At 41.5% G+C, this 27,949-nt stretch overlaps 1 protein-coding gene across 2 annotated transcripts; it reads right to left on the bottom strand.

Annotated features, from left to right (window-relative positions):
- On the bottom strand, positions 1–27,949 carry fhl3a (four and a half LIM domains 3a). 2 transcript variants are annotated; one of them, XM_023415227.2, is made up of 6 exons: positions 27,718–27,949; positions 5,746–5,918; positions 4,392–4,566; positions 2,011–2,180; positions 1,625–1,811; positions 1–1,538 (listed from the first exon to the last, which is right to left on the bottom strand). In XM_023415227.2, the coding sequence occupies exons 2-6, from the start codon at positions 5,899–5,901 to the stop codon at positions 1,387–1,389; spliced, it is 840 nt and encodes a 279-aa protein (XP_023270995.1). In that variant the 5' UTR covers positions 5,902–5,918; positions 27,718–27,949; the 3' UTR covers positions 1–1,386. The 2 variants fall into 2 exon arrangements, with proteins under 2 accessions (XP_023270995.1, XP_087032443.1); XM_087176317.1 differs by lacking the exon at positions 27,718–27,949 and adding an exon at positions 6,037–6,112.

The following is a 27,949-nucleotide window of genomic DNA, read 5'->3' as shown; positions in this document are numbered from 1 at the left end:
TCTATGTAAATGTATTTTAATAAGACTTCACAAATAAGACTATCCATTGTAGCATTTAATCATTGAATCATCAATTATCATCTTTTTTTTCATGAAGTTCATACTGTTATCGCCTCGATAGCCTAGTTCCCATCTTAAAATGTATATTTGCCAACTCTGACTCACCAGCATCAAAGCTGAAATAATGAAATATAGGTTTGTTTGTTTTTTTTGTAGATTTTTTTTACATACAAGTCACATACAAGTTAAAAACTAACAATGAAAAACAAAACACTAACAGCGTTAACAGTAAGAAAATAATTACGGTGGCAAATCATGGCAGATGAAGACATGCATACTCCTGCAATACACGATGGTAATGCATTTCATTTCAGCTTTTGGGTTATAAATGCTGGCTCTTTGAGCAAAGGTGATAAAAGGATTCATTACAACAAATGAAAAAGACAGAAACAATATGTAAAATAAGTGTCATTGCAAAGTTTCACAAGCAGATACAAAACATTAAAAGGGGTTTTTTTGTGTGTCTTGTGTCATGTCTTTGAACTGTGTTTTTTTATGTGCACATAACATGGTAGCAAGAGAATGTCTTATGCAAAGTGCAAATGTATTTTTTGATTATGACTATCATTAACTGACTGCCTAATTTTTCAAAATTTCCCTCTTGTATCTACTTTCTCACACATTTCAGTCTTTTTTAAATTGGTCTAATTTGTTTGCCACTTTATACAACAGTGTCATACCTCCTTCTATGTCATTATATACAGTAACTTTTTCAAGACGCATAGAGCAAGACATACATTATCGAAAGATAACTGACACGTGAGAAAAAGCAACATTCAAAATGCATAAAACTGCAGTTATAAGAGCATTAAAACAGTAACTCCACCATACTATGAAAATACAGACTGTAAGGTTTATCTTCTATACTGTATCAGTGTTCTGTGGCTTCTCTTCAGAGCCTGACCTCTACCTGAAGTGGCAACTTATTCATATAAAATATGAAGGAATTTTTTTGCAAAGTGACTAGCATTTTGCATTTCTTTGGTTTAATAGAATAATACGTAAAGAAATGTTATTCTTAAGGCACTCCATAAAGTTTGTTTCACAAAATAATTAACGTTTTGGTTAAAGAGGAAATCTTTCTGGTGGTTCATGCAAACAATGCAGCATCAACACAGGATTTTGCGCACTAGCTCCCAGATGAAAATCTGATCCAGACAGGGAAAACGAGGAACTGATGTCTTTTGTATAAAAATGACCTGAGAGGCAGCATTTGTTAGCCTGTGTTACCTTCCTCGGTAATGACTTGGGGTTCTCGAAATGCTGTGACAAAGGGTAAAAAAAGGGAAGTTGAGGGAAGGGGTGAGAATATTGTGAGTGACTGCTCTATAGGTTGCTGTGGCAGTCGCGGCACAGGATCCTTTCACCATCAGGGAAGAAGCCGGCGCCCACCAGTGAAACAGAGCACTGGGAGCAGGTGAAGCATGGCTGATGCCACTGACGATCCTCAAATGAGATGTACTTTCCTCCTCCAAAACCTGGGACAGAAAAACAATAAGATTAAACTATATCAAGCTTTGAAAAAAATAGTTTATCTTGGTAGAACACAATGATGTAGTCTTGCCTGTGATGGGTTTGCTGCAGGCCTCACACTTCTTGGCATAGAGGCTGCCAAAGCACTTAAGGCAGTAAGGGCTGTCGTCTCGGGAGGTGAAGTGTTGACCCGCCAGCTGCGTCTTACAGCTGGTGCACACAAAACACTCCTTATGCCATGGCTCATCACGATAGGTCACACCACCTTTAGCCAGGGTCTGAAAATGAGACAGGTCAGAGGTCAAGTGGAGATCCTTTTAATTCTAAAATCTTGCTCCCATGCACATTCCTGCAGACCCAGGATTAATCCTCCTCATGTCTCCCATGTGTTTGCATGGCTCCTTTAACCATGTTTCATGTGAGAGTCAGTGGGAATTCAACTAACAGTTATTGTAGTTATTTGGTAACTTTACTGACCTTTTTACAGCGTGTGCAGCGTGGAGCGAACTTGTCCTCATAGCAGGGCACACAGTAGTGTTCGTCCTTGTCAGGGATGAAGGACTTGGAACCAATCGGCTGTTCGCAGCTGTGACAGATGAAGCAACTCTCGTGCCATGTAGAGCCTGCATACTCCAACTTCCTCGTACCTAGCAGAGAGAAAGAGAGATGAGGCAGAGACAGAAAAAGAAAAAAAAAAGGATGGAAAGAATGACAGAGCAGAGGGAGACTTTAAATGTTTAGTGTAGAATGCATCTTTTACTGTCTTTCACAGGACCATTTTGGTATTTTTTGGTGGTAATTTTATTGAACTATGAAACAGTAGACTTGAACTGCATGAAGGCATATAAATCTCATTTTGTTTCACTAAGATTTATTTTATTTTAAATCATAACACCACAGGCCCCATACTTCTTTCCTACTGCTGGAAACTGGCGGCAGGCCTTACAAGAAAAGGAATAATGCCATTTTTCCCTTCCATGTCCCCAACCAATCCATCTTCTATCCCTTGGCTGTTGAGTTTTTTATGTGACTAGTTGGTTTATTCTATGGTGACGCAGTGGTTTGTGTTGGGCTGACATTTTGTACTTCTGCTGTCTGCAGATTGCTAATGTTTCACTGCTTCAGGCTGTGTGCTGCGGTGTTCTCTAATCAAAAACACAAAAATCCCCTTCAAAAACATTCCAGGTCATAAGCTCACAGTAACTACACTGGCTCATTGAGGACAATTTTAGCATTTAGGTACGAGTATTTTGCAAATACAAAAACGTGAACAAGCTTTAAATCCAAAACAAACGAATTATAATTATTGGGAACAATTTTGCAAGCATTAGAAAACAAAATCTCCTCACAGACAATAAGCTTTGCACACAATGGAAGTTGTACAATGCTCACAAAGTATGTAATTGATTTTGTCTAGTCGATTTAAGTCTCAGTCTGCACATTTCAGATATTTCAAAGCCACTTTTCCTTTTATCATGTACTCCTTTAAAGTGTGTCTCTCCAGCAGTTTACTCTTTACGGTATATTTATATACTTGGCAAAAAAATAGTTTTAGCCGTTGAAATGAAACTCAAATGAGCTTCACTGTCACAGTGCACAGTTGCAAGAACTGAACTGCTGTCTGTGTAGAAAGGATTTTGCAACAGGGTAAAGTGAGGGACAAAAGAACAGGACCATTGTCTGGGAGAGCACAACAATACAACACGTGCATGACTACCTCCAGCAACGGGGGCAGTTTCGTCTGACCAAGCTTTTTAACCAAACAGCTTACGAGGAATCCGTTTACATGGCTTTGGTATAAAGTTACTTCACTCCTTTTGTTACCAACATAAACCACTTCAGCTTAGCGTCCAGTTATTAAACAAACAGTTTACAAGTGTGTGTTTGCTTTTGAGGGTGTATATGTTTTTCTATGATGACAAATGATATAACTGTAATTTCTATTGTTAGAGGAAAGTTTTTCCTCTTTCAAAATGCGACACAACGGGGTCCAAGTCTTCTTACGTTTATCTCAGACAATACTGATGTGATGTGTTCTACTGTATACTATTAAATTCCTATCTGGCCTAATGCCAAGATGTCTTTGATTTAATCACTCTCTGTAAAAAATCTTTACTTCTCAAGGTGACTCGCTTGGGTCTAACTTGGGAAAACATGAGATTACCTAAAGTAGAAATAAAGGGGAATGTCATACCTTCCTGGAATCATTTTCTGCTTTGTGAGGGCTGTGTATGTATGCTACAGGGATGCTGGAACGAACGACTAGATTATCGCGTGTTATCATCAGTCTGCTGGCAGCCCGCCAGCCCTGGGGATCTGGCTTACAGACAACAAGTCAAGCAGATTGGCAATTACTCTGTCATATTCAGCCCTGACTGCTGCTCAATCATAGGCCCTTGCCGTCATTTCTTACTTGTCTTCCTTTTTTCTAAAACCTCTTTCCTTGCTCTCAATCTGTTAGTTTATACTTTTCATTTGTCCCTGTTTCCTGGAGTTTGCCAGGTCATCATTTTCCAAAGTCATTTGCATTTATATCTTGACATGTGAATTTGTATACTACATGGAAAATGAAATGTGGGACAATGAGACTAATGCTTAGTGGGTGAATAAAGTTATGGCACTGTCAAATGCACTTTATGCAAGTTACTTACCAAATTACTAACTCCTTCATTCTATTTTATTTTTAATCAGGTGACAGTCTTGCCAGAATCATACTTCTAAGACCTCCACTGAAAGAATATTCCATACACACAAAAAAAGAGTAATATCACACATAGCAAATTAAATGAGCCCTGCAAATCTGAACACTCAAGTCCATGTGCACAAATATCTTACAACATCCCTGTTCCCACCTTTACCTGGCATCACGATCTTGTCGCAGGCTACACACTTGGAGGAGAACTCATTACAGTAGCAGTCATTGCAGAGCAACGCGTCCTCCTGGCTGGTGAAGGGTTCATCTGCCAATGAGCGATCGCAGCGGAAACAGCGGAAGCAGTGCTCGTGATAATGTCGGTCTTCATAAAAAAGCTCCTGGCAGCAGAACAAAAGCAGAAGGATACTGGGGGTCATTTAATGCAGTTATAAATACATATTTACATGTTTTAAGGTTTCACAATTGCAGTCCTCTAGAAGAAGTAAATAAGGGAAAAGACTGCAAGACTGAAGACCAGAAAAGGTTTCTGGTTTCAACAGTAGGAGTGTTGGAGTTTAAACTGACTGGTATCATGTCCGCATACATACACAGTGACAGGTATGCGGTTACATGCACATGCATATTGTACTTATGTGCCTGCTTCTGTTTAAAAAAAGGTTTTGCAAGGATGGGAGTTAATTTAATGTCTACAGGGCACTGAGCCAAGCAAATTTATTTATCGTCAGCTGCCCGTGAGGGCGTTGACAACTCATAGGCCTCCTTAGCTAAGCAAACTGCTAAGCACCATTGCATGGACTTCACTAAGGAGCATATGTCGGTCTTAAATGATCCACTTCATGTTAGTGTTTTCCATTAAAGGAAGATTACATTTTAACTTGATTGTGGGAAAGGAGGAGAGGTTTGCTCCATGTTGCATTTTTACAGTCTTTGCCAAAATTAGCCTGTTGGCTTTTGTAGACTTAGTGGAAATTGCCTGTATAATTGTATATTAAATTAGCCTTTACTGTGTCTTGCCACACAAAATATATAGAACACGCCTCATTTACAATGAATTATGCCTCATTAACATGACATAACTTCTGTTTAAGTGATCCAAGGCCACATCAAAACATGACAAAAAATGACTTACAACTTATAAGTGTAGTTCTTTTGATGTGTTTTAGATTTGTTTAAACTGTTAATATGTTGCTCACACTGTGGAAAGGCTGAGGTCATATGTGGGATTCATTCCAGTGTACAGAAAATAAATGTTACCAGTAATAATAGGCACAGGTCTTAATGTTTTTTTTGTTTTTTTTTAAGGTCCCGTATTAGATAAAGTGAGATGTCCATATCTTCTTTGATTATAAAGCAGGTCTAGGTTCTATATTATTACTGTGAAAGTATCAAGGCGCTCAGTTCACAGAGAAATGCACACAGCCTGTATTCAGACGTAACTTTGTGATGTCACTCTTAAAGTGTAAAATATGGGACCTTGAAATAAAAAATGAAAAATCTTTCTAATTGAAATTCTGTATTTACTTGCACGTCCGATCATGTCAAAATGAATGCCTTACCCTTGCATCATGGCCGATCAGCTCTTTGCACTCATCACATGTATTTGAGAACAGGCTGTCATAACAGGGGATGCAGTAGGGGCTGTCATCTGACTGGATGTACTTGCGGCCATAGAGGGATTCTTTGCAATTGTCACAGTCAAAACGGTCAGCCATTGTAATTTTCTGCAAGTCTGAAACAGAAAGAAGACGGCAACATTTTAAAAAACAAAATGTCAACACATGGAAAGAAAGGGACAAGAGGGAAGAAGTGTATATAAAAAAAAAAAAAGAGAGGACTGATTCAGTCACCTTTTCCGGTACGGCAGTTGGGCATCAGTATAGACTTTCACTGCCAATATTTACGTTGTAAATACTTTGGCTTGTACCAGCGATGAAGCTGAACTCAAACAAAACATGCAGTGCAAGTGGGAGCAAGTGGAAAAAGAAAGAGAGACAGAGGAAAAGAGAGAGAGAGAGAGTCATGAGAGGCAGTACAAAATGCCTATTAACTTTTATTGGTGTGTGATGAAAGTGCAGTGGATGCAGAAGGAGGGGACAGGAGAGGGAGCTGTCACTTTTTTTTTCTTTCAGTAACTCCTTCCTGTCAACTCCTCGAAATCTGCAAACTCGAGATTAAAGCACCAATGCAAACCGAGCACCCTCTCTTACGACTGAAGTGGAAGTAAAAGCCCACACATCATACACACCTGTAAATATTTATGAGGCAAGAATATATGTGTGAGTAAAGCATGGACCACCAACAGATAGAGAAACCCCACGAAGCCCCATTGTGGGTGTTTGTGTGTGTCAAAAGAGCAGACACTGGAAGCTGTTTGAACACGACTCCCTAACCAGTAGATTCCTTTCAGCCTAAAGATGCAACTGCAGTAACATGCTTATACAGGAGAGTTACTGTCTCCGAACATGGTTTTCACTGTGCAACAGGCCCCTTGATCATGACTGAGCACACAACAAAGTGACAGAATAATATTGTGAGGGCATTATGGCAACACTATCAGGTTGCCAAATCATTAGAGCATGGCTGGAGGAAAGCCCAGTGATAAGTGATACGGCCCTCTGGCAGGGAGCACTGCCGGCTATTCGTTCCCACCACCCAGTAATAATAATCACCTCTGATATAATAATCAATAAAACTTCAAATGTGTCCCGTGCTGCCTGTCTTACACCCACACACACATCCACCTATGCAGGCGCACAAGCAGAATACATACAAAGCATATAGGAGGCAGGCAAACGCACACACACACACACACACACACACACACACAGACACACACACAAAATCTCAGGGTGACACAAAAAAAGGAACAAAGAAAAAGCCAAATCACACAGGATCTATCATGAAAGAAAACATTAGTCCCAGACTCTCATGTTTCATCTGTCTCAGCCGTTTGCGAGACAAAAGCTCTTAATGAGTCGGGGTGAGAAAGTTCACCACCACACCAGCTGTTCAACCCCCCCCCCCCCCCCCCCCCCCAACAACCTTAAGACATAAATTTGAAAGTGTAAATGCTCAACAGCCCTGCAGCCATGTGTATACACTGGCTTGCATCACCAGACTGCCATATCTCTCTATCTAATGACTGAATGGATACATCTTATGTATCTGATGTCTCACATTATAGTATCCATCTGGAGGTTATGGCAAAATATCAGAATAAGCAGCTGTGGTTGGCCTGTGTAATGTACGGTAAGGTGCTGATTTTGCAAGTCCCACTTTTGACATCAATTTCTGTACATTTGACATATACACCGTTCGCCAGTAAAACTCCAGCAATGTTGCCATCAGCCCACATAACCGCAAACGTCAAGATTAGATCAACAGAAGCATAGAGCTGAGAATGAGCACGATGACCTTAATGTTATCTGCAGTGCCAGGCAGGTATGTGCTGCCTTTGCTTGCCAGGTAAAGGGAACGAGACGAGGCATGACTCATAAAGCTGGGGAGGCAGAGCTATGACGTCTGATGTCAGCTTTAATTTCCAAAGCAAATCAGGCTGCTGTTTATTGCCCTCCCACAATTCATATGTATTATCGACATATCCATTTACTAAAAAGCCGCAGAAAGTAGGTCACAAAACTTTTATCTGATTGGTAGAAATACATAGAGTATGTACTCTGACAGCATGATGAATATGTGAACGCAGATGTCTAACCAGCCGACATCACTGTACCTGGTATGTATCACACACCCACTATTTCCCCACCACTAAATCCCCACGCAGCCTTGGCTAGTCTTCCTCTCTACAAGTGACTTTATGGTCTCCAGTGAGGTGTGGCTTTGAGAAAGAATAACTAGTTTGCTAGCTGTCAGATAAGATTAAGCAAGAGAAAACTCACTAAAGCACAGGCTAGAATATGAGACTCAGTCCTGATACATAAATATGTATTCATTTACCAATCAGAAGAAGGGCTTATTTTGACTTCCAGGTCTTGTAGTGTTTCCATTTCAGGGAGATTCACTTTGTGTAATAGCCGTTTGCTGGACCTGGAATGAACTCCTGATGGCACAGGCTCTCACAGAGAGGGGCATGACGTCAGTGCACCGACCCCAGGAGCGATGGACTAAGACGTGACTGCATGTAGAAACTGCTGACCCAAAACCGACTATCCCAAATTGAAGAGCAAAGAAGATAAGAAGAGAGGAGAAGAGAAGAGAAGAGAAGAGAAGAGAAGAAAAAGAGAAGAGAAGAGAAGAGAAGAGAAAACTTGGATCTGGGTCACAGTGAACTCTAATCCCAAGGCCAATTCTCACAGGGCTTTGTATCTACTACTGTATATACTGGCTTCCCGGCAAAGTTCCATCTCCTTCTTGCCCAGGACCCGGTGACTAAGAACCCCACTCTGGGTTAATAACGTTCCCAAATACCAAAGCTGTGACTGCATTCAACCCCCTGGGAAAAGTGTGGGCTTCAAGGAAATCACCACTGTCTCCACACAGGACAATGGTCCAGAAATATTGCACTGAGTTAGTTATAGTACTGCAGCAGAGAGTTGGGTTCGTTGTTTAATATTGGCAACACTGCATTCCATTCTCTTTAATGATTCAGAGGGATTTCATCTGAGAGACTAAAATATATATGAAACGCAGCTATATGGGTCAGTGTGAATGACTCTGCAGGAATTCATCGGTCTGTTCAAAGCAAAGCATCTCCAAAACAGACGCCAGTTTTCCATGAAATTTGCAATTTACATGTTCATGGTTTTGAGAGGATGAATCCTAACGATTGTGAGACCAATTTACTCTGGCCTTCTAGCACCATCATCACAAACCCTTTCTATTCTGTGATTATTCCTCTAACACCAACCTCAGGCCAAAACTCTTCACTGTTTGTTTTAGCAGTATCACTAAGGATGAATGAAAACCAAAATCCTCAGTTTGTTATTCATTCCATACAAAAATCTTTAACATTATGGGATGCGACGAACCTTGAATGTTCCTTAGACTTTTGGTTTGTTGTCACACATCCGGTTATAAGATAGCAGAGGAATGCCAAGGCTGCATTCTGCTATTCATCACAAGCCGTCCTGATTGACATAAGGGGGGTGAAGTTCAGGGCCAGTTGTGAGACACCACAGAGCAGCAGACCAATACAAACAAGCAGACTGTATGCTGTTGCCGGGCAACATAGTCATGGTTGGTTACTAAAGGGCTAGCAGAAACCCTGTGTGTAGTCCAGTCCCACAGGCAGGCCCGTTAATCCCCAGCCCAAACTTTGCTTACGCTCTGGTTGATTCCAAATGAACAGTCCGCACAACCTGCTAGGAACGAGCTTGCCAGCTCTTCCCTGAACATCCATGTGACTGTATCACATCTACTGTACGTCTCCTTTCTAATGTCTCTCACTCCTGTGAAGTTCTAACTTACGCTAGAGGAGAAAAAGACCACACTACTATGAATAGGATAATTAGAAGAAAAAAAAAATTGTTACCTTTTAAGGATTGTATTTAAAAAGTGTTCACGAGGGTTGGGATGTCATTGTAAAAGTCATGAAAAACAGATTATCTCCGACTGGCCAAATGGCCAAAAATACCTATACTGGCTCAGTGTGTGTGAGTGTGTGAGTCAGTGCTGCTAAACGCAGGGTGAACAATGAACATGTGACCCTTGGAAAAGAGCTCATCTCAGTGAAATCACATCAATTATGTACATTAGTCAACAGGTGTTTAGTGCCCTCAATGACTTTGCACATACACAGACAAGACACCTGATGCATTATATACAGTTTAAATCCAAAGTGTCAACATTCATGGTCCATTCAAAAACACACATACATATAGCCTTTAAAGGGAATATAATATCAATCCTGTGATCATTGATTACAAAGTAAATGACTTTGTTCCCAAAAGATAAAAAAAAAAAAAAAAACATGAAAGAAAGCACAAACTATTTCCAAGAAACGCAGTGACACTAAGGATGTTTATGCAATGCTTTGGGCACATTTTTAGTTTTGTAGATACATAGTGCCACAATGACATGAAACCCTATGTTAATTCAAATGTTAAGGATTTTCCATAAGTCCTGAATGTGGAGTGAAGCAGCTGTTGTTTATGTCACCCACTGACAGCGCATCAATAAGGGACAACGACTAAGTCTGTTTTTTTTTTTCCTTTTTACAACAGAGAAAAATATTTTGTGCCAACACTATTGCAGAGATAGTGAGAAAATGTCATATCTCCAACATTAAAAAAAAAGTCACGAGCGGAAGTGGCGCAACTGTATCCATCCTGATAACACAACAGGACTGGTGGTGGAAATAGCATCAGCGTCTGCCAATGATGACTTGGCAGATGATTTTAAAATGGTTTAGTTTATTGCCAAGTGGGAAACTGTACAAAAGTAGTGGATATGCTGAACTATGAGGTCTACAAGCAACACAGGCAAGAAGACCAAGAAAGAAACCATTTCAATACCAGAGCAACTGCTCTATTTATTAGGCCTGTGTTTATATGTCCATTGTGACTTGTGTGCTTTTATGTCCAAGTGGATACTTTAACAAGTGTGGATTTTACTGTGAATAGTAAGGTGTTCTCTACTTTAAAAAAGTAGCAGCCACTCAATCACCTTTAACTATCTTTTGGCAGAAAATAGACACACACCAGAGGAAGGAGTGTGCTGTTAAACAGGTCGTCTGTACATACACACAATTGTTTCCTTTTATACAGGTCCCAGAGAGAGTGATGAAGGCACAGAGGAGAAATCAAACACAAGAATGGGACGAGAAAAAGAGATAGAAAAAAAAACTGAAGAAGGTGACATTTAGAGGCCAACGAATGCTGGAGCAGGATCTTAAACCTACAGTATGACAAGTCTTAAATCAAATTAGAGGAAAAGTGAAACGGCTGCTTTTGGATAAACACATACCATCACATTGCTCTCTGTCTGGTGCCTGGACATCTTCCAGACACAGTAAAGCTCCTTGGCTTGGTTTGAGATGGGGAAAAAGTACAGCACTGGACACTTAAGTATATCATTTGAGGGCCTGGTTGAGCATATCAAAAATAAAGTACAATGTCAAAAACACACTTCAGAAAAAATCATTTGTCTCAGTCCAGTGGCCACTTGAAAGGATCCTGATGGAGATGTCATCTGATCATATTTAGTCCAGCGTCCCATGAACATTTTCCATTTGGTCACTAATGCAAAAAGGCAACGGGATGACAAAATACAAAATACTTTTTTTTCTTTTTTTAATGGTTCAGAACTTATGTTTATGACACAATGTCAGAGGGATTACACTCATGTTTTTCTTCAAGGGACTGGCAACTGAGGTCAGGTCCTTTGGGAGAAGCTTCCGGATCCACATACTATCTGAGACTAGTCACTGCACAAGCTAAATCACATCAACATGACTAATTGTCTTCATGAGCGTTGACTAAAGCGGACAAAATCATCCAGGCTATAATAGAACAACACGAGAGTTGGACCCTGAAATATATTCGTTATATATTAGTCAAATGCTTGGTGCAGTGTTCTTGCTGGCTTTCGCTGGATCAGATAAATGAAGTCCAGTAATCGAAAGGACGCACTGAGGCAATGAATCTTATCACAGGAAGAGGAGGAAATTGCTCATGAAGCAAAGATAATGCTGCGGCCCATTCATAAACAGTTGTGCTTATTTAAACGAGCTTACAAGTACTGGTTATAGAAATACAAAAAACATTTTAATTCCAATGTTAAGAAAGGATTTAAACAAACAATCCAGTACAATACAATTCCATTGTAGTTAAAGACTATGTTATTTAGTGTAGTTCTGACACTGATTCTTAACCAGAAAACCAGAGCCGCAATCACAGCCATGATATTTAAGGCTTTGGGCAATCTGTGGTCATCAGAGTTTATACTATGGGGTCTGCATTCAGCCACTGTTAAGATGCAATTGGTAAACAACCAGTGGTTCCAGTATGAGTGTTTAGTGTATTTCTATTCTCCCCGTCTTCCATTCGGGGAGAATCTGGGCCACCCACATTCTCAGGAGCCTATGTGCAGGAAGCTACAGGGAACAATCTCATCCACTGAGTTTCTTTGAAGAACATCAGTGAATGAGTTGTGGTAGGAGGGGTGGGTGGGGCTTGGTGTGGGGGCACCTGAGACTGCTCCTCTGTGGGAGCCTGGGTCAGACTTGAGGATAGAGTAGAGGCTGTAGGACCAGACACTGGAACGCTAACCTGTTATTGTCCCTGAGCGTTTAAACACCGGCTGGTGTGCAGTGGGAGGTGACAGAGGGCTCAAATGAAAGCCAACATCATAAACATGAAGGAGGAAAATGACTACCTGCAGCAGAAAATGTCACCACGGCCTTTGTAATTTGTCCCTTCTTGGCAACTTTTAATGACCATGCAAGTGTGGGGGATATGACTTGATGTCTTTTAATATTAGCTTTGAATCTGTTGTGTGGTGCACACTGCAGCATTAGAGAAAAAGCTACGAGTAAGCAGCAGCTGGCCCGAAAGAACTGTACGTCTAACCTTGTGGACTCAATTATTAAAAGGATTTGACACAGTGATGTTGTGTACAAAAGATAAACAAAAGCACAGCACATCATTCACTGATGTTATGTTTAGTTATACTTAAAACATAAATTTGTTATGATCTGACACTTACTTGGCACAGTGAGACTTGAGGACGTGCTAGCAGGGAAGACTCCACATGCATGGAACCTTCTGAAGAAAAGCGCAGCCGAAAATGCTGCATGTCACATCTCATCTGTCCTCTTCCTGTCTCAATCCCAATGTTCCACAATACTCCACTGACATCAAACAATAACATCGCAATTACTCCAAATCATACAGTAATGTTTCAACCACCATGAAGGAAAGTTTGGAACTCAAAAATGAATCTGAATTTATTTTTGTATCACTCTATGCGTATGGCCAAACGACTACATTTTTGGCCTACATTTGTCTTCCTCTGAAGAAAAAAAAAAAAATGCTGCCATACATTAGTGCTTCACATCTGGTTTGCATTGGGGAAACTATGCAGTCAACTCCTGTGTGCCAGTGGAGGTTTGAGAGAGTCATTGCCTGGAGAATGCAAGGAAGGTTGTCTTTTTTTTTTCTCTCTTTTCTCGGTGCTGGTATTTGCTGGTAAATGTTTAGATGGCAGAGGGAAAACTGGAGCGAGAGTACGAAAAGAGAAAGCAAATCTTGAAAGCAAGCTAAAAAAAAAAAAAAAAATCTTGACAGTGTGCTAGCTGATCTTTGCATACACTTTGAGGTGGTAAACAGTGTGGTGAGAGGATAGGAAGGTAAGGAATGCAGAAACAATGGAGTTACAAATAATGTGTGATAAACAGCAAATACTCAAAAAGAAGAAAAAAAAAAGGATTTAAAGCTGACGCCTGCTGAACAAAAGTGTGCTGTCATGAAGATAAGCATATTGTATATAGAAAAAAGAAACACGAGGAAGGCGCTGAAATATCACAGGGTAACAGTTACATTTGGGGCTTTCACTCAGTGCTTTGGTGTGGCCTTTCGTTTTAGAATAAATAAGTCGAAAAGGGTCGTTCTCTCTCAACAGCCATATGAGAGACACTGTATATTATTTCTCTTTGAACAAACACAGCCATTAATCCCAGGAACCCCTTTTACTGCAGTTTCCCAGGGCAGATTTGTGCCCAAAAATGGCTTTCTTATTCACTGTCCTGATATTTTCACATCCTCCCTGTCATCCCCCGCCCTGTGATCTGAGGGACAGGGCATCCCTTTGAAATGTAAAGCCTGTCCTAATTAGTAGAGACCCATCTCAATTTTGACACCTGCTTTGTTTCGTGGAGAACGGTGGACCTGAGCATTGTTTGGGTAAATGTATACAATTTTTAAACACCCTGCCTTGTAAACCTTATCAGGTGTGCCACAAGTCTCCATTTAAACCTAACCAGACTGTGAAGTGTGCTTAGTGAGGCCCGAGTACTTTCACTTACAAGCTGGGTGATTCAGTTACTGGTTATCAAGCCCCAGGAGAGGATGTTGTGTTCACAAGACAAACCTCCAGAGGGAGAACTGAAAAAGTAAAACCCAAAAAATATCTTTAGTGGAATAACAGAAATTTCAACTTTTGTCTGTGTCTGTGTCTTTGTCTCCGTGCAGACACAGCAAATGCAAATTGCAAGTCGTCACAATGGAAAATTACCTCTGGACTGCTTCTTCTAAACAAAACAAAATGCTTTCAACTGTTGCAGCCAGAAGATTTAGGGGAGAGTTTGGCCTCCTTTGATTTACACAGGTCCTAATATGGATTTCAGGCACGTGCTTTTGAGCCGTTGCTGTGAAGTTTGGGAAAATGAAATCTGATGACAGAGGATTCTGAGGATGCTTTGACTTTGTTGTCCCTGCTCTTTGATATGATTGATCACAATTGGTCACAGGTTTTTTCTTGTCTCCATGCTATGGCTATGTCTTCATTGTTGAACTTTGGTGGAACAGTGTGTTGTACAGCTTTGTGGCCTTGGTATAAACCCAAATACTGTAAGGTCTCTTTATCAGTTGTCCTTGTGCTCCTGCTCCGAAAGTGGAAAATGAGCAATATCACTCTTATTTCCTGGTAAGACAGATCTTAAAAACTAAAAATATGTATCAGAAAGTATGTATTAGGAAGTACTAGCTCAGCTGATTACTTTTGCACTTGGAATGCAAACTCAATGAATCCTGGTGACAGCATGATCCTGCACTGTTTCAAATTCCTACTTAACTAATTATATAATTTAAAATCTACTTAACAGCTGTGAAAGCCCAGTAACCATGGTGATAATGGTTACATCATCATTTTGACGTAAAAGTGTCCCGATTTACGTACTATAGCTTCACGGCTGTTACTAACCCACAGGTATTGAACACCAAGGCTAACTGTGAACCAAAAAACAACAAAAAAAAATGGCTCCTGCAGACTTCTGGTCAGTCCCAGGTGGTCTCCTCATGTTGCTGAGTCAGCACAACTAGCCAGGACATCAAGGAGCTGGGCTAAGGTTTCACAGACTGCACACGCAGCAATCTCAGCCACACACAACTGTGCAGTACACACCCACAACTGCAAGCAATTATTTATAACTCAGTCAGACTTGTGGCTCGTGGCTGCAGTGATGGCACCTGACCCCTGAGGTTAATGCCCAGACAAGAAGGCTTTTTCTTCTTTTTTTAAAAAAAAAACAACAACAAAAAAAAAATATAGATCCCAACATCTCCAGACATTAATATTAAACAGCATGTTTTTCTAAGCAGGTGGATGTTTCCAATCACTGTGTGCAGAGGGCCTTTATGGTTATTATACATTACTTAGCAGTAAGAGCAATCCACATTCCTAACAACAGCTGCAGGAATTATCTCCCACAACCGCAACACACCAAAAAACTCACCTCTCTCCCACTTTGACTCTGTAACCCCGAGAAGACGGGTTCATATGAAGAAAAAAAAAAAAAAAAAAAAAAAAAAAAGTATTGGCTCAGAAAACCGAGCGGTTCCTGCCAAATGTGAAACGACTGGGATGGATAACTTAGAAGTCATTTCCAGTATATGCAGCCATTTTTTCCCTTCTCAGGCACATCTCCATGGCAACGTGTAAACAGTGCCCTCATTCCCCTGGACCATAAACCTCTTGGCGGTGACGTCTAGCTCTCATTTCATCCTGAGCGGCGCTGACTGAGGGCACAACCCGGCGTTTTATTAAGGATGCTGTGGCACTGTGAAAACTGATGTGTTGTGCCATAAAAAAAAACACTGTACCCGTCAGGAAACTCAGATATCATACTCATACATCCTAAACTTAGATCATGTCGATGACTTTAGACTTCCTGACTATTTCTAGAATAGAGCCTGCAATGCACATGTTGGAAATCAGGTCAAAAACTTGCTTCAAGTAAATCTGCAATTTTAAATGCATACTATTTTTTGTGCATTCCAAATCACCCCACTGTGAAATCCCACAGCAGAAAACCAAAGATCTAAAAATAGATAGATGTGATAATGTGGCTTGACCTCTGAAACATCCCTGTGCACCACTTTCCTGTCATAAAAACATAATGTCTTCTTCTTTTACTCTGGTATTTACTGTGAGGACCAAACACGGGTTCATTTCCTACTGGGCGATGACCCATTTCACCAATGTGGGGTTGATAACAATGAGACGTCCAAGTCAGTACGCACACACACTGTGCTTCTTCCTGTTACCCCAAACAGAGAGATCTCTGGACGGTCTCACACATTTGCAAACACAGTCACAATGAGAAACAGGCGTATTATGTCTAAACACACCGATGCAGTCTTGCAGAAGGACAAAGTCACAGAGACACAGACACACCTGCAGCCATGTGCATGAGCGCAGGCACACTCCCACAGTATTATGCGTGCATGCACACACACACACACACACACGTGAACACAAAAAGCTGAGGGTAGATAGAGAAATCAAACAAAAAAATAAACACGGCAGCCAAACTGGGGGACAATGGGTGACTTGTGCAGGAAGGGCAGACACGGCGAGCAGCTGCATACACACACCCGCAGTTTGTTTAAGTCTCTTTGTGGGGACTTCCCGTCGAGTGTAATTACTGCTCATATTCACAATCCCCTGCTTTTCTGCTCACATAAATGAAGCCGATAAGATCAAACAATTTGACGTATTTAGGAAATGAGTTTCAAACAAAGTGGCAAGATCTCGGTAATAACAATCCAAACACATCGAGTAGATGATGAATTCAAACCAGAATGACAAACTGGGACTTACTACTGCCAAGCCACCTTCCTCAGTTCTCAATCCTCAACAGCAGAACAGAAGATGGAAGCTTTACGTATTCAGACAATGATGTTATCATTACCAGAGACTACTGCAGAGAGAAATTTAAACTGCAAACGGTGATTAAAAATCAGTTTCCATTCAGACTCCGCTGCAGATACTATAAATTTCCCTGATAATTCTGCACAATGAAGCGAAATAGAAAACTAGCCCTGTCGGAACATATCTCTCTTGACCCAATTTCTATGATCCCAGAGAGGGACCACCTCCTTCTCCTCTTTGTCATTCTCCCTGTTGCTTTGACCTACAAATAGATGACTGAGGAGTGAGTCTCGTGTTCATCAGATGCCCTGGCTGGAAGCTCATTTTTTGCTTACTGGAAACCAAACACACACCCACACACACACACACACACACACACACACATACACTGATGAATTGCTGCAAAATTAGGAAGTGCATATGTGAGTGGTACACTAGTGGAGGTTAGTGACCTAAGGGTCATTTATCCCCCCTCACCGTACCACCAGGAGAATGTCCCAGCTCTGAAATGCAGCAGGCAGGCCGTGTGGATGGAATGAGCTCACTTCAAAGGTGTCCATAAATCATGCTGCCATGTATCCGAGACTGCCTCCACCTTCACCTCTGCACGTCCCCCAGTCGCTCACCCACCTTCCCTTATCTACCTTTCTCTGCTGTCATCCAGTCCAGGTTCAAACCTTGCGCTTTTGTGCGTCACTGGTTCTCGCTTGTAATTTGAGTTTAGAGCTTTTGCGTCCACGCACATTGCCACCGCAGTTGAATTTGACTGTGTGGTGACCTAGCAGTGAGCAGATCATAGCAGAGGAACAGGGGAGCAGAGGAGTGGTAGTGGTAGATGTTAAAAATGTACTCACCTAAAACTGATTACCATTATCAAAAAGCAAAATACTCCCATTGGTAGACAGTAGATCTCAGCGGATTTATCTGGGGTTCATTTAAGTCCCGAGAAGAGCTGCGAGTTCAGAAATCCTATAACTAGTTTCTCGACTTTGCCAGGAGAGAGCTGCAATCCGTCAGGTCCTTATCTCACAGCGTCACATACTGGGATCTCTTTATCATGCAGCCATGCAAAACTCTATTCATCTTCTCCGCCTAACTCATTATCAGTGATAAAATGCAAAGTCCCAGCTGCAGCTGTTAAATGGAGAGAAGACGTGAAAACAGGTGCTTTGGTAAACACTGATAGCGTGGTTGAATTATGTTGCTTCCCCAAGCAGACCTGCCTATCGCTTTCAATCTATTAACCACAACTCTCGTCCGACTCTTGTTCGACCTCATTCTGCTTTTATCCTGCTCCTTTTTTTTCTATACAGGAGTATTCTTGGCTTCAAGGATTGTGGGAACAGCGCTGAACACAAAACAGACACACACATATACTGAGATGATAGTTGAAGGCGCAAGGTTCTTGTCGTGGCTCCATGGCCTCTTCATCGATCAAATGAATTGTAAATGTATGTCACACGTCGTGTAAATTAACAGGATATATGGCTCTGCCTTGATTATTGGACTCGCAGAATCCACTGGCACAAGTAAATGTAGGTTAAAAGCTACATGGAACACACTTATACAAAGTGCTGTGCAGAGGCACCATAATACTCCCCTGACCGATCACCACAAGCATGACGTGGTATGACTAATGACATCTTTATGCATGAATTCTCATACTATGGGACACTTTTTCTTCCACTCTTTCCTCAGTAATCATTAAAACTTAAACAGTTTCCACTCACCATGTTGAGAAAGCGTTCAACGGGATGAGGGATGGGGGTTTTTAAGGGCGGGGGGGTTGAATACTTCCACAGTGAAGTCATGGTGCTTGTGTCATTGGCCCTCTGCTGTGCTTTGCTCACCGTCTGGCCCCCATTTTACCCATTGATCTAATTTCCATTGCCAACACTGGATGTGGTTCTGTTTGAAGCTGAATGTTTAGGCCCATTAAAGCACTGACAGAATTGCAAACGTATGGTGGACCTCAGGAAAAGTAAAGGAGAAAACAACTTAGTGATGTTTGCCAGACTCTTAACACAATGTACACTTTTTTAGCAGTGTTTGGATGAGGTGGAAAAATCTATGACCCTATTTACAACCGGTGTTAATGAGCTTCTTGCGTCCTAGATTTGAGCTGGTTTTAATTAGCGTTTGGCATTAAAATTTCACAAAATCTGAATTCTCTTTTCTTCCTGAGATCACAAATATCACCTCTCCTTACTACATTTAAAACTGAGAGTTCATCTGGTCTGTCTGAACTTCTCTTTAACCTGTGTGTGAGCAGGAGGCCGCCTGATTAACCTGCTTGTGCTTCCTGTTGCGTCAGCACGTAAAGATTTATGTCCATGCATATTGCGCCTGTATGTAGATTAGTGGCAGAGATGTGTTACATTTGCACTTTGCTGCTGCAACTGTGGTCAAGCTTCATCTCTGTAGGTGGTTTGGCTGAATGCCCGAGACATATACGCTACATCAAGCTGCCGGTTGTAATGGGGGTCTGTATCTGTCACATCATTTCTCCCGACATCACAGAGATGGCTTCATTTCAAGGCATAACTACACAGTAACTCTTAATGCTCAGATAAGACAAAGTACACCACCACTACGGTTAACTGCAAGAGGTGAAGCCCACACCTGACTGAGGACTTATGACTGCCGAACGTGATGTTCCACATGATAAAAGGTTTTGAATGGCAGGATTAAAGATTTTTCCACACACACAAAAAATATATTTCTTTTTAAGGCTAGAGCTACCATTGATGACAATGAGGTCCAGACAGCTGTAATTTTTTCCCCATCAAATTAAATTAAATTGTTACAAAAGCACAGCAAGTCACTGTTCTTCTACTTCACTGTACCATCTGTATATGTAGGTTATTGCTGTACCACATTCACTGCAGTAAGCGCTCTTCTGTGTGCCTTCTTTGCTTTTTCAGCTGTGGCAGGGAGACAGAAGCGCTATATGGTTATGATTTGTACCGTTTTTTTTGTTTTTTCGTATGTACTCAAATATATTTTTGATTAAGCATGTGTTTTTATTATCTCTGTGAACTATGATGACAGCTGATTCATTCAGACAACAGCAGCATTACAGGACTGATAATAATAAAAGAAAAATATATTCAAAGTTATTAAAATTGTTTATTGCTTACTGGTTTTTTATAAGCAGTTTTATGGGAACATATAGATTACAAGACAGTCTTTTGCTTCGCACGTCTCAGATGAAGATGTGTACTAGAAACACATGACAGAAGGCAGGAAATAAGTATCGGAGCAGAATGAAAGACAAAAAAATAATTTGTTTGGCTACAGCCATGATGGTTTTAGTATTTATGGAGGGGCTTCCAACAAGTGATGATTCTACCAAATAGCAGTAAAGGCAAAACAACAGCAGAATTCTCTGGTACTGGAGGTCTGTGAATCATTAGGTAACTGTGTTGAATGTAAATGCCCTGATCTCCCTCTGGACTGAGTTATGTCCGATTACTACAAACATCCTGAGGTCAGTATGATCTGCTGGTTGTGAGCACGCTGTCAAACAAAGCAGTGTTTCACTGTAATGGTCTCATTGCACCAGTTTCGAGAACTTTAATTATATGAGGTGAATGAGAGCTGACGCCGGATGCTTCGGGGGAGTCACAACATGTTTCTTCTCTTGTGTACATTTGTTGTGATAAGGGTAAATAGGATTTTTTTTCACACACTGATAGAAACTCTGCCGAGACGGAAAAGTGGTGCACGCTGAGAAAACTATACACAGTAAGGACTTGCATGTATCTTCGATTACGCCCCTTTGTGACAGCTCGTTGACAGATGCGCCCACGGGCAATCATGTTGTACTTAGACCACTCCTCTTTCTCCATCTCATCCTTTCATTCGCTTACTTAACTCTCTTAGCCAACAAATCCTGTCTTAGCTCTTTGTTACTCGTCCCTGTTGTAAATCACCGTCATCTTCTCATCGAGGCGCCGACATCCTTTTATAGCCACACCAAGGACACTTTCTGCCATTTATGGCTCCTCCGAGGCACCGTATGAGGGCCGGTCAGTATCCCATGAAGGTGAGACAAGACAGGGAAGCAAAGGAGGCCAAGAAACATCCTGCTCGCCTCCTACTCCTATTCAATGCAACTTTGACAGCTTTACAAATTAGTGCCAAAGTGTGCCCGAGAAGTGCCAAGTGCGCACTTCTCTGTGTATTTTGTAAAGGGCACAATTGGCGTACACAGCTCAATTTTACGAACTAGTGATTGACATAAACCCACACCTCAGTGTATGTAGCAACTCTGGCTTGTCTCAGCCTGTCTGCTCTGCAGAGACTATTGTCTCTCCAACAGAGCCATAGACACAAAAGTAAGAGGGTGAGACAAAGTGTGTATGTGTGTGTGCCTAACTACTAGTGGACAAAAAAAAAAAAAAAGATGATGAGAGAGAGATGGTGTAAGCGATTCTGGGGAAGGAGTCACATTCTTGATCGCTTGCTAGTGTCATCATGCAGAGTAGGCATTTTACAGTGTTTACTTTCAGCAAGGGGAATGCTCTCACTCACAGCTGCACTCCAAATAAACACTCTTATATTTATCAGAGACAAGATAATACACATCTAATCTGAACAAGTAACAGCTTTTCATGCTGTCCAACATATTTGGTCCTCCTGGTTCATCCCTGGAAGACGGTGGTTGTGCAACACAGGGAACATGTGTGCACATTTGAATAGAAATATGCGTGCACCAAACACCAACACCTTGCCATACACCCACACTCTCATGACTGCACTTCCTCTGGCATGATGTCACAGTCTGGATTCATTCTTTGCAGATGTGGGAACAAACCCTATTAAGTGTTTGGGAAGCAATCAACACTAATGCAGTTGGCATTGTGGCAAACTGAAGTTACTAGCCATATAAAGACACAACTGCCACAGCAGTAGGGGGCGAAGGTTGGGATACAGTAGTGGCATAGTGGAGCAAACAACACACGTATACAGTGCCAAGGCTTCATTAACTCTTCAAGACATCTGCTATGAGAGCAGAATCCTGCTTGCACGCTGTTGTGGGGAAATACTTTGTTAACGACCGACTCTCTCCGGGGTCTACGCTGTTTTGAAAGGTGACATTTTGAGCCTCGGGCATTGTTGCCTTGTTTGAGGCCTGCTGTGTATCACTGTGCGGTTAAAGACTGCATGCCACATGGTCTCAAATTATTGCCCAATTAAGCCAGTGTGCGAGAACATCCAATGGGCAGGGTGACGACATTGCTGCTCCCACAGAAATAAAACCACTCTGTCAGTTATGTGTAGGCGGACGATTGCTGTGAGATTACTGCGGTCTTATGCATACTATAGCTCATTTTCTCAAGTTCTCACGTCCTGAGTCAAAGATACCAAAGAAAGGAAAGGGGGTTCAGTCAGCATCAAAGATTTAGAATTCAATTCTTTACTGAGTTTACAATAAGCGTAGAGAAATTTAATAGCGATCCACATCTGACAGAAAGCCATGATAATTGCAGGTCAGTGGCCCAGTGATTCCCTCAGTAACAACACTATCCAGAGGAAGATCACTTTCACATCCCAGATACGAAGATGTGGTGTTACAGTATGGAGTGTAAGCCTTGGCTGGCTCGTTACGTTCTCATTTCTCTCAGCAGAGATCTATCAGGGTGAAATAACATCTTATTACCTCATATGCTGCAGAAATTCTCCTCACCCAACATTCTTCTCCTCAAGTGCCTCCATTAAACATCGGTTATCCTATGATTTAGCCATTAGCCACAGCCCAACATAACCATTAGTTATATGAATTTATAATACACATCGCATTACCGGTTGTATAAAAACCACTGCAATTTGTCCACAGACTTTAAATTTGTGCTTCCCTCTCAGTCCTCACTTCTCCCTGCTGCTAGATGTGACTTGCTTAGTTGGTTTCAGAGGCCAGTTTGCTGACAAAATATACCCAGCTGTCATGCTTATTTATGGACTTTTGCGACATTTATTTCCTGTGCATAACTGTGCTGTTTTCCCATGATATTATCTTTTATGGGTGCCACTGTATTGAGCAGAAGATTAACGTTGAGCAATTCTGGAAGAAGGATTTGCACACACTTTGGAAAAGTGGCAACAAACAGCAGAGCTGAGGGAGTTACAAGGGAACACAGACAGGTTTATCGGGGATCCCGTTCCCCGAGACAAACCGAGGTAGGCTCGGCACATGATGGAGGAGTTGGTAACCGCTTCATGTTTTTCATCATAGCATTCCTTTCCTCATGTCCTGTGAACAACACATGCCATACACCTGTGTTGAAGCATGACGCTACCCTCCTCCCTTTAGGCGAGGGTGCAGGGAAACAGTCATGGCGTGACTCACACATTTACTCAGCGCAGGTTCATAACATGACAGACTGTGATGATGCAGCAGTGAATCGACAGGATTCCTTCACCCAAACAACATCTGGTTCATGTAGGAAAGTGTAAAAGAGACACTGATAAGGTAGAAGGGGCGTCATTAACGCAGTGTGTATTAAATATAAGAGAGAGAAACAATGGAGCACACCAGGTGAAAGGTAGAGTGAGGCATAGCCCTGTGCTTTGAGAATCTATAATTAGTTTGTATTAAACTAGTAAGTGTGCAGTTGTGGGGAATCTGCAATTCTGTGCTAACAATTTGGTATTTCCTTTGAAAACAGCATTTCCTTTGAGACTAGCAGGTAAGTAGTAGGTATAGACCTGTAATTGTATCCCTAAAGGAATGTAATTACCCCATTAGCACAGAGTCAGTAACCTTTTACACTCATCGGTTGCCTATATAAAATTTATGTTCTCTTTACATAAAATCTCACATGGAGCGAACACTGTTGCAGCGACCGTAAGGACAGAGAGAAGAGAGGGAACGAGAGCAAAGCAGGATGACTGGACAGTGAGGGGGGCATATTACCTCCCACAGGGGCCCTACCTCTAAGGATCAAGTTTCAGAGGTTTACCAACAAAGCATCCATGGAGGAAGTCTTGCACCCCTCACAATAACACCACAGCACCTGGCCATCCCCATGCAGGAAACCTGAGGTCACTTCCCCCCTCTTAGGGAATGCAGACGCACTCCTGCTGCCAGCCACGCGCCCCCACAACCTATTGAAGAGGGGGCTGACTACCAAGGGGAAAGACATGGAGACACACGTACAACAGACTGAAAACAACATCTGAAATATGAAGAAAATATACAGACAAAACCGTACGATTTCCTAGGTTCCTAGCTCAAAGAAGTGCAGGAGAGTTGCATGCTAGACAGGTTTTGTTAGCACCAAAGCAGAAAGGGTTCCAACTTCCCTTTTTTGGTCTCACATGTAACACAGATGTGATGTTATTTTAATCAGTCTGAACAGCTAAAAGCTGGATTGGGTTGCATTTTTTTAATCCTGCTTGGAACCACATGAATAAGAAAACAAGGTATGCACCCTAATAGCTGTACTGGAATGTTCACACTGTAAAAACTTTTAGCAAAAATCTGGACATGGAAACATGAAAAAGAAGTGAACAAGCAGTTGATGATTAAGCAGACAACCCGCATCTTTTAGACAAGCAGGTGAAGCATTTTGACCTTAAGTAAAACTCATCTGATATCAACACCAACATCAGCACGAAACCCCGCTGCTTAAATGTAGTAACCCTTGCACAGAAAGTAATGGAAACAATACAAACTGTGTCCAGTGTCATCTGAAGCACCACGAAGGGACGGACAGCTGCATAATGTGAAAAGAGAACGACTCACTACACGACACAAATCTAAATTCTGCTCCCTAACCACCTGCAACCACTTGACCGCCGATTCTCCATCATTATCATTGGCATGGTTTCAAACGATGCCAACCCATAAAACCAGCCGCAACCAGTTCAAGTCATTTAGTTGCAGTCCCACTGTAGTTTGGAGCTGGCTGGGGTCCAACCACCACGCGGGGCTAACCTTTGGAAAACACTGAGACCTCTGAAGAATGTGACCATGGTCAATGAAACAGAGAGGGAGGCAGGAAGAGGAAGAAAGCAAACAAATACATTACACAGCCCACGGGCTCTGTCAAGGCAAACTTCCCAGATGCTAAATGGGCTAAAATGACTGGCTTTTGGCTGCTCGGGGATTATTTCTTGTACTTTGACAAACAGTTTGTGTAAAAAAAAAAAAAACAACCTGTCACTGGTGAAAGCACGGCAGGATGCCTCAGACACCAAATTCCTCCAAGGTGTAATTTTTCTGCATTAACAGAAAGAAGAGAGAGGTGCTGGAGTGAACTCTGTTGCTGCCTGACATCACATCTGTATTACTCAAGTCATAATTTTAGCAAAAACTATGACATGCAGTTTGAGGAACATATCAGAAATGTTCAGATCCTCGTTCAAAATCAAATCTGCTTGACTCTATGTATTAATTTAACCATTTGGCAGAGTAAACGAAGTGATAAATGTAGTCAAAGATAAATTAAAGATTCACTAATCAATATTTTACATAAATAAGAGATCAAGTGATTATGTGTAATGTGAAAGGGGTCACCGATTTTGCTGAACTCACTAAGTTCATCTCTACGCAGCGTTTTAGCATCTTTTGGCTTTTGTTTTTCCGGCCCTCATCTCCACTTTTTTTTTTTGTATTTTTTAAATTTTTTTATTCACTGTTACTGCTTTCATCACTGTAGTTTCTAGCAGCAGTAGGCAGTTGTTTTACACACACACACACAAAAAAAGAAAAGAGCTCAGATAAGCCCACGATCTGCCCAGCATCAAACAGCAGACAGAAAAAGTTAGCAACTAGCTGGCGAACATAGAGGAGAATTTAGCAGCTAGAGAGAGCCAGATTTTCCCTCAGGAGTTGATGAAGACTGAAAAAGAGTAACAAGGAAAGTGAATATTCGACTGACTTTTGCGGGTTACCAGGAGCACTACTCCATGACTGCCAATGTTGCTCCATTTCAGCTGGATGTGTAGCAACTGTTTGCCAACAAATTTAGCATGTGGTGATAACATGTCAGTGTGTTTACAGCTTGTTTTCACTGACCCCAAATGGCCAGAAAATTGTTTTATAAATGTTCGGTTCATACCTCCATTCTAAATCAAACCTGACTGCGTCTTACACATATGAATGAAAGTGACTGATAACTACTTGAAATCAGTTTTGGTTCAGATTATGAGGTTGCTTCTTCAGTTTCTCCTTCAATTGCCTTAAATGTTAATAAACTAACAAAAAAAGGTAGCAACGTAATGTCATAATATGTATAAAAATGAACTGTGAAGCTTAATACATCTTGAAAAGCAAATGAAATACTTTGTGTTTCTGTCAAACTTTTCTATTTGTGCATGTGATTGCTATGTCAAGTATCATGACAACAAAGTTCTTTCAATTAGAACCAAGACAAAACATGGCAGCCTTACAGTGAACTGTAGACTAGGCCGAATAGCAGCTATCCAATAGTAATAAAACTAACAGGTGATACATTCACAAGAAAACATGTATGATCATGAGCAAATTTTCCCCGTTGGCAAGATCCAAAAGTTTATGTTCCCGCCGCTCCCACTGTGCCCAGATGACACAACAGGTGAAACACCAAACAACTGTCGTCAGGGTCATCAGGATGACACTACTAATATGTGCTGTGATGCAATGATGTACGCCCTAAACAACCCCAGAAGCTGCAGCAGAGACACACCCTTCCCAGACACACACTGCCATATCCCACTTCCTGCTGCCGAAGAAAAGACAAGTTTAGCCTGAGGGATTTTGCTCTCTGAGGCCTTCACACGCCGCTCAGCTGGGAGCTTCTGTGACACAACTGTTGCTCTTTAATCCTCGCTCCACACAGTTCAGTGGGTCACACAGTCCAATATGGTCTGGTCTTTCGCTGAAGGGATGTTGTTTATTTAGTTTTTACCTTATGTGTGTGCGTGTGTCCATTATAATAACAGAGAGACATGAGTGCAGGTGTGAGACTGCGATTAGAGTGACAATGAAAAGGCATAAACAAGGAAAGCAGACCCCCCCACACCCACACACACACGCACACACACACACACTCCTCACTTGTCACAGGAAGTGGTTCCTCTTTTGTCAGGGTTTTACTTTGCGGGCTTCTCTCCAGGCAGCGTGTTTGACTAAGGTGTGAAGTATTAAGGCTTGTCATACTGTCAAGCCCACGCCTGCTTTCATCTTTACACTCAGAGATTTTTACTAGACAGCAAAATTATATTACAATATAGGTCATAATTTCTGTGCAAATAATAGTATAATACAACCACTAATTAGGCTACACTAAAAGTAATAATTATTATAATATTCATATAAATAATAATAAAGCCCCAAAATGATTTGATTACTTTTAAACTGTTGATTTTGGCAAACTCTGGTCTAAGGAAACGTCTTTTCCCCAAAGACTGTCATTTCCATTCATCATAGATTCAAACGGTTTTACTTGCCTTTTGCTAGTAATCACAAAGTTTGAAGTTAACAGATTTCTTTATGACACTCGTTCTCATTTGAAAACTTCGATCCCTAACGCTTTAAATGACACATGGGATGTAAACTCTTAACGTTTCCAAGTCATTTCTGTCATTTCCTAATATTTGACGTCAAAAGAGTCATTTCATTGTTTTCCGGAGCCTCACCGAGGCCGAAGAGGTGAAAACGTAAAAAAGTCGAGATGTGGAGCTATTAAAAAAAAAAAGAAGTGGAGTCCTACCAGGAGTAATGTCTGAAGTCTGGAGGCACCTTTTGCAACTTGACAGTGGTAGCCTGCCTCTCTCTCTCCGTCAGCAGACACTCGCTCAGATCAGGACTGGGATCAGTTTGCAGGTCGCTACTCCGGCGGCTCAGGAGCGTCGCCCTTCAGCTGTAAAACTTTTTCTGTTACTTCTGACTGTAGTCAAACCTCTGCGGCGAAGAGTGATGCAGCTTGCCGGCTACTTTTGTCC

Source organism: Seriola lalandi, unplaced genomic scaffold (genome assembly GCF_002814215.2).
Source record: "Seriola lalandi dorsalis isolate HSWRI2012SDOR001 ecotype SW California unplaced genomic scaffold, Sedor1 jcf7180002054546, whole genome shotgun sequence".
NCBI classification, from domain to species: Eukaryota; Metazoa; Chordata; class Actinopteri; order Carangiformes; family Carangidae; genus Seriola; species Seriola lalandi.
Note: the sequence above shows the minus strand (reverse complement) of the source record. Positions and strands in the feature narration are given on the sequence as shown.